We start from the raw sequence: 6,183 nt of genomic DNA, 5'->3' as shown, positions 1-6,183 counted from the left end.
ACAGCACAGACATATTCATAGCACAATGTGCTTCGCAGAATTATTACATCAAGAAAAGCCCTTCCTATACCTTTACTCTGACAGTGACATTCATTAAAAGTTCTCTCAAGTCGTGGCACATACAGTACCAGGCTGTCCCACTCCAATTTACATCTTTTTTTTCCCTGAGTCTCTGCGGCTCAGAGCAAGGATAGCCTTCTATTCTAACTATTCTACAGAGGCACCAAATGACATCCAAAAGTTAGAAGTAAAAATAAAGTTGAGAAGGACTGAGCTGAGCTGCTCACGATCAGAAAGCATCAGAAACTGAATAGATCTTTCAGTTTCCATTAGTTGAACAGTCAGGTGTCCAGTAAATCATATCATTTAATCATACAGGGTTCCACATTTTTGTTGATTTAAGGTTGATGCATCACTTTGTTAACTTTTAAACTCCCATAAAGGAGCAGTTCAAAGAGTAATCTGTCACCACTGATGCGCCAGGAGACACTGCTGTTGCTGCAGGTGCAATATATGGAAAGCTAAGTGGCTCCAGGCTGTTTAGAGCTTTTACATCAAAAAGATGTATCACTGTTTATAATTCAGAGCCAGGAAAGCACTTTCATCCTGTGAAAAAACAGCCTATTTTTGTTTTTTTGTTGTTGTTTTATCCTATGCACTCACTTGTATGCTTGGCTCTCTTGCAGAGGAAACTTGTTTGTGTAGGACTGGTATTATGTATAAATAACTGTGTGAATTCTGTTCAATGATGGATTTAAGGATTGGAGGAGGGAGTGGGCTCAGTGATACTCTTAAACTTGGCACGGTCGCCCAAGGACATGACACTGTCAGCACATTGCTTACGCTCATCTGCTTGCTTGCTTGCTTGCTTGCTTGCGCGCACGCACACACACACACACACACACACACACACACACACACACACACACACACACACACACACACACACACACACACACACACACACAGAGAGGAGTAATAGGGTATAATTTAGGGGGCTGTAATAGTGAGATGTGATGCTCAGTTGTAAGACAGCATGGCTAATTCCCCGGTTATGTTATCTCTGAGAGACAGATGTTCCCACCAAAGATTACTATGCGCGCACACACAAACTGCGTGCATGCAGATGCATGAACACATTCAATCCTCAGACAATAGGAGCAGCGGGATAGTCTAAAATAGCCTTATTGACCAAAAACACAGATCAATGATGAAGATGACTTCTCTGAGAGTTAATTATGAGATGTAATGAGTTTCTGCAAAATACTGAATCACTGAAAAGAAAAACAACAGCTCTCACGCAAAGTTTGCTTCAACAAATATTTCATTTAAAACAATCAAATGGATCATATAATGGACATTGACCTCTCGCCATATTGATCAGAAGAAACACACATTTTCCCAATAAGACCGCTCTAAGAAAACCCACATCACCTTTTAATGATCATATTAAGCCCCACAAAGCTGATAGCGTTAACTCTTTGTATCAATCCATCTGCTGCATAGCTACTCCCATGTCAGGCAGACTGCATCCATTACTTCAAGAAATCTATCCCATACAGGAAACGGTTTCACAGCAGAGGATAAAGGTCACTTGATTCATGGCTTTTCACAGTGGCTGTCAGGAAAACCCATGGGTCAGATAACCATCACTCCCATTATGTCATTAATTCACAGTTTGAAGGTGCAGCCGCAGCATAAAGAATGTGATGTAGATGAGCGAAAAGCAGTTCCTATCTGTCAATCTTCAAGTAAGGGGAGTCGATTTTATCCTTGGTCTCCTTTGTCCTGCTTGTGGTGAATTTCTGTCACCTTCCAGCGCTCTCGCTGAGTATCCTAGAATATCCATAAAACCTCTCCTGCTTCCAAACACAGGGTGCACACGGCTCAAAAACGCCCCAACAGTGGCTTTGAGAGATTGAAAGAACTGCTTGTACACCTTGAAGCAAATTCGAGTGTTTAAGCGTGACTTCAAGAGGACAATTTACACAAATGAACATGTGAATGTGTGTGTAAACAGTAGAACTGCCTCTCAAACTCCTTTCTCCTCTGAGCCCTGATCTCCCTCCTCCTGTTTCCGTTTAACTGGTTTCAGCTTTAAGTCTCCAGATTCTGATAATTTCCCCCTTAATCCCTTCAGAGGAGCACCCCGCTTAACTCTCTAATTAAGTCAACGATACACACATACACCAACACGGGATAAACAGCGCACGCACACACAAATACACACACATACACACATGGCTTGTAGCATTCAGTTATCTGATGCACGGACAATTGGTGGTTGCTGTGCCAGTGTCTGTGTGTGTGTGTGTGTGAGTGTGTGTGGTTACTGAGTGTTTGTGTGACTGTATTTCAATGATTAAGTCCCAATCAGGATGTTGTTATGACGACACATGCATTTTTAAGCTGTTAATCCAGGATTATTCTCCCCTCCGCTCATCTCATTACCGTCGATTATTAAAAAACACATACAGGCACACGCACACACACACACACAAATACTAATTATGGGTTGGTTTCCCTGGAGACTGAACACATGCTGCTAGGGTCTCTAAAGATAGCTTGACACACAGGTAAAAAAGAAAAATCTGCTAAACATATGAAGGCACGTTAGGCATTAACTATGCATACAGTGATGAATTTTTTTATGTATATAATGTTAATTTGACAAATGAAACCTTGAAACATAAAGAGGTCAAATCTTGTAGATCTGTGGCAAGGAATCATATTTATAAAAGTCTGACTATCACTGTGTTGTTGGCCTCTCAGAGAGCCATTTTGGCCTTTCAGACACCGATTTTCAGCACAGAGTGGGAAAGAATGCGAGCAAACAGTAAGCGTCCTTTACCAGTGATTGAATGTGTGTCCTTGTGTAGAAACTGCACTCCCCTCTCTCAGCAAGTGGAAATATTCCTGCGGTGCTGAGGCTGATGTACAGGTGAGAGAATGGCCAAGGATTTCGCGATCACCCGAGGCTTTGTGTCCACTATGGCCCGCTCACACTAGGTCAGCTCAGAATAACCAGAAAGGGCTGACCACTGATGCTCACTCACCCCTGGAGTCATTAATCACACAGCACTGCAGATGAGCCACATGGACACACGCCATAACACACACACAAATGTAGAAACACACATAGACACTAGGGCCCATTTTAATTATAAAGCCAAATGCTAGATGACAGCATCGCTCCAGGTAGCCAGTCCTCAAGGCCTGTACTCCTGGTGCATTATCATACACTAAACATCGCAGACATGAATATTTCTGAGCAAAGCCCAGTTCAGAAATAACAACACATCATATCACATTAAGCTATGATAAACCACACACACACAGACACAACACACACACAGGATCGTATCTGTAACTTTTCTCCTGAGCTGTATTTTACGCTCCTTAAACACAAACACGCACAATCGAATCATGGTATCTGGACCCCTGTATTCTCAAACAGGCCTCTCAGCTTGCAGCTGGGCCGCTATCAGGAGCAGTTATCTCAGATAACGTTCCCATTTACTGGTTATGAAATTCTTCAAAGAGGCCGCACAGCCGTGGATGTCTGTGGTGTGTTGTGTTTGTTAACAGGCATGGTGGATGGAGAAATACTCTTCGGTGGATGTGTGTTAAAGCATGCATGTCACATGCAACAGTTGCTCTCCCTCTACTTAAGGCGCCTGGGGAGAAAATGTCAGTTAGGAGAAGAAAAAACTAAATAGAACTTGGCTTGAGAAAATTCTTTTGCAGGTGCATAGAAACAAAAGGTACAAACTTAATTTAGAAACGCTTTATGCTTCACACAAAAATCAAACTGATATAGATTCTGATTAAATTGGGCTAATCAAGGCCACTTTTGCTAAAGAAAAAGTAAGAGACACATCGATGGACTGTATGTGTGCTTCTATGACTTGGAGATAGTTTTCAGCCTGACATCTCTGACCTGAAACAGTAGTTTGTCATGCTGTGAAATATCTCACATGGTGAGTTTTTTGCTGTTGGTTACAGAAATATCTTCAAATGTTTTAATCTTCTTTGTCCACAGACAGCAGCTGTATGTGTAGCTGTCTACCTCTCAGATGTACAAACTCTGCCTCTTCACCTTGCTGCACCAGATAGTAAAAAAATAAAAAAAAATAAAACAAAGTGAAAAGCATCAGTCCATTATTTTGCCATGTCATTACGCTATATAACCCCGTTTGAGAATTTTAAAAGGCTGCGATGCGATGTGAAAAACTAGTTTTAAAAAGGCTCAGTTGCCAGTTTCTCCGCTCTGAAAAGCTTTGTGCCAGCCACTTTGAGCAGCAGGGAGAGATACGCATACCGCATAAGTTAATGTCAAATTCTCTCTATTGTGTCTTGTCTTGTTGAATCCAATGAGTTAACAAAAGGGAGAAAACAAAATCCAAAGCGGGAGAATAAACTGAACAACATAAAAATTCAAGCATTGCACATAAACTTGGACTATAAGGACCTTCACACGTAAAGATAGACAGACAGTTTTCTAATAATGCCTACACTCCGATGAGATATTTCACTTTCACTGCAGTCTGTGAGGGAAACACCGCTGCTACTGCTGCTGTTGTACTGAGGAGGAGCTGAAGTAATTAATGTGCTGCCTTTGTGCATTTTTGTTTTTGTTTTTTTGTTTGTGTACGCATGTGTTGTGTATCTTTGCTTGTAGAAACCATGCATGGGTGTGTATAAGGTAAAAGCATTCAAAAGGTGTTTTGCATTTTGCTGCTGGTGAGAAGTAAAGCTCTAAAACTTTCTTTTATCGCCATCATCCTGTCAAGGTGATTAAGGGAACCACTTCTCTAATATGCACTTATTTCACCAAAAGCATTTAACAAGCGACTGAAAGAGATTGAGTCGACTGCAGCTTTTAATACCACTCTTTTTGTGCATCTCACTTTAAATTTCATCTGTGATAAATGGGTGTTAAAGGATAACCGGTAAAAAAAAAAAAAAAAAAAGGCACTTTAGAGAGTGCATGAGAACATTGAAACTAGAGGGAAGCATGATGGGGAAAAGTCAAATCATAGAATACAAATAATGGGGGGTGTGGTCAATGCTCCATGGGTGCCTCTGCATCGTCCTCCTCCTCATCACTACAGGGTTCATAGTCATCATCCAAGACTGGGTCTCCCTCCTCTCCCTCCATCTCTCCTCCCAGCTCGCCGAGCAGCTGCTCCACATGCTCCAACATCGGCTGGTCATCACATCGCAGCTTACTGTACAGCTGGGGGGGGGGAAACAACAAAAAAGGATAATGTGTAAAAGCGTGTGATGGGCTAGTAAATATAAAGTAGGTTACACAGCAGAAATGTTGAGAATATGAAGTGCGTGAATACAAGAAGTAAGATATGGTGAGTGAAAAGCTCTTGACAGATGCTCTTGTGTTGCGTCACTGAAGCTAAGCTAGTGTATCACTACAGCAGGGGTCCCCAAACTACGGCCCGCGGGCCACATCCAGCCCGCCAAAACAATTGGAGTGGCCCACTTAACGATCCCAGACAATCCCTCTAAACATCAACCAATTTTTATTAAATTGCATTTTCCTATCATAACATCATAACATATCCGTACTTAAAGGTTGGCATTCTAATTAAAATTGACCATAGTTATGAGCTATTTATAGTTAATAGTGGCTCATCTTCACCTCCTCACACAATGGTATATTCTGACGTGACTTTGATCGTGACCAAGCCAGCGTCAAGCTGCAAAGTTCTGAGGTGGGAATCTGTCATGAAGGTGGTTGTGTCCTGCATAAACTTCATCAGAGCAAACGGACTTAAACACAGGCAGTTCCAAGCCTTTCTCTCCCAGCTAGAATCAGCCCACGGAGACGTGCTTTACCACACTGAAGTCTGCTGGTTAAGCCGGGGCAGAGTTTTGAAGCGTTTTTACGACCTGCTACCCGAAATCAATGCCTTTCTCCTGACAAAGGGAAAAACTGTCCCAGAGCTGATCGACACAGAATGGAAATGGGACCTGGCCTTTATTAACAGATGTGTCAGAAATTTTAAACGGCCTCAACTTGCAGCTCCAAGGCAAGGGAAAACTAATCTGACATGTATTCCCACATCAAAGTATTGAGCTTAAACTAGCGCTGCTTATTGGACAGGTGCAAAAACAAGACTTCACCCATCTCCCTGCTACTCGAAGCCTCTCAGCTGAGAAACC

At 42.1% G+C, this 6,183-nt stretch overlaps 1 protein-coding gene across 2 annotated transcripts in view; it reads right to left on the bottom strand.

The window, feature by feature from the left end:
• Positions 1-2,307: 2,307 nt before the first annotated feature.
• LOC111236815 (probable assembly chaperone of rpl4) overlaps positions 2,308-6,183 on the bottom strand; it is a 33,122-nt gene continuing 29,246 nt past the window's right edge. For both annotated transcript variants that reach the window (XM_022765676.1, XM_022765677.1), the window contains exon 11: positions 2,308-5,239. In XM_022765676.1, coding sequence (XP_022621397.1) covers positions 5,066-5,239 — 174 coding nt within the window. In that variant the 3' untranslated portion in view covers positions 2,308-5,065. The remainder of the gene's footprint in view (positions 5,240-6,183) is intronic.

The sequence above is a fragment of the Seriola dumerili genome, unplaced genomic scaffold (assembly GCF_002260705.1).
Source record: "Seriola dumerili isolate Sdu_G_001 unplaced genomic scaffold, Sdu_1.0 BDQW01000723.1, whole genome shotgun sequence".
NCBI classification, from domain to species: domain Eukaryota; kingdom Metazoa; phylum Chordata; class Actinopteri; order Carangiformes; family Carangidae; genus Seriola; species Seriola dumerili.
The sequence above is the reverse complement of the archived record's forward strand: the minus strand, read 5'-3'. Positions and strand labels throughout refer to the sequence as shown.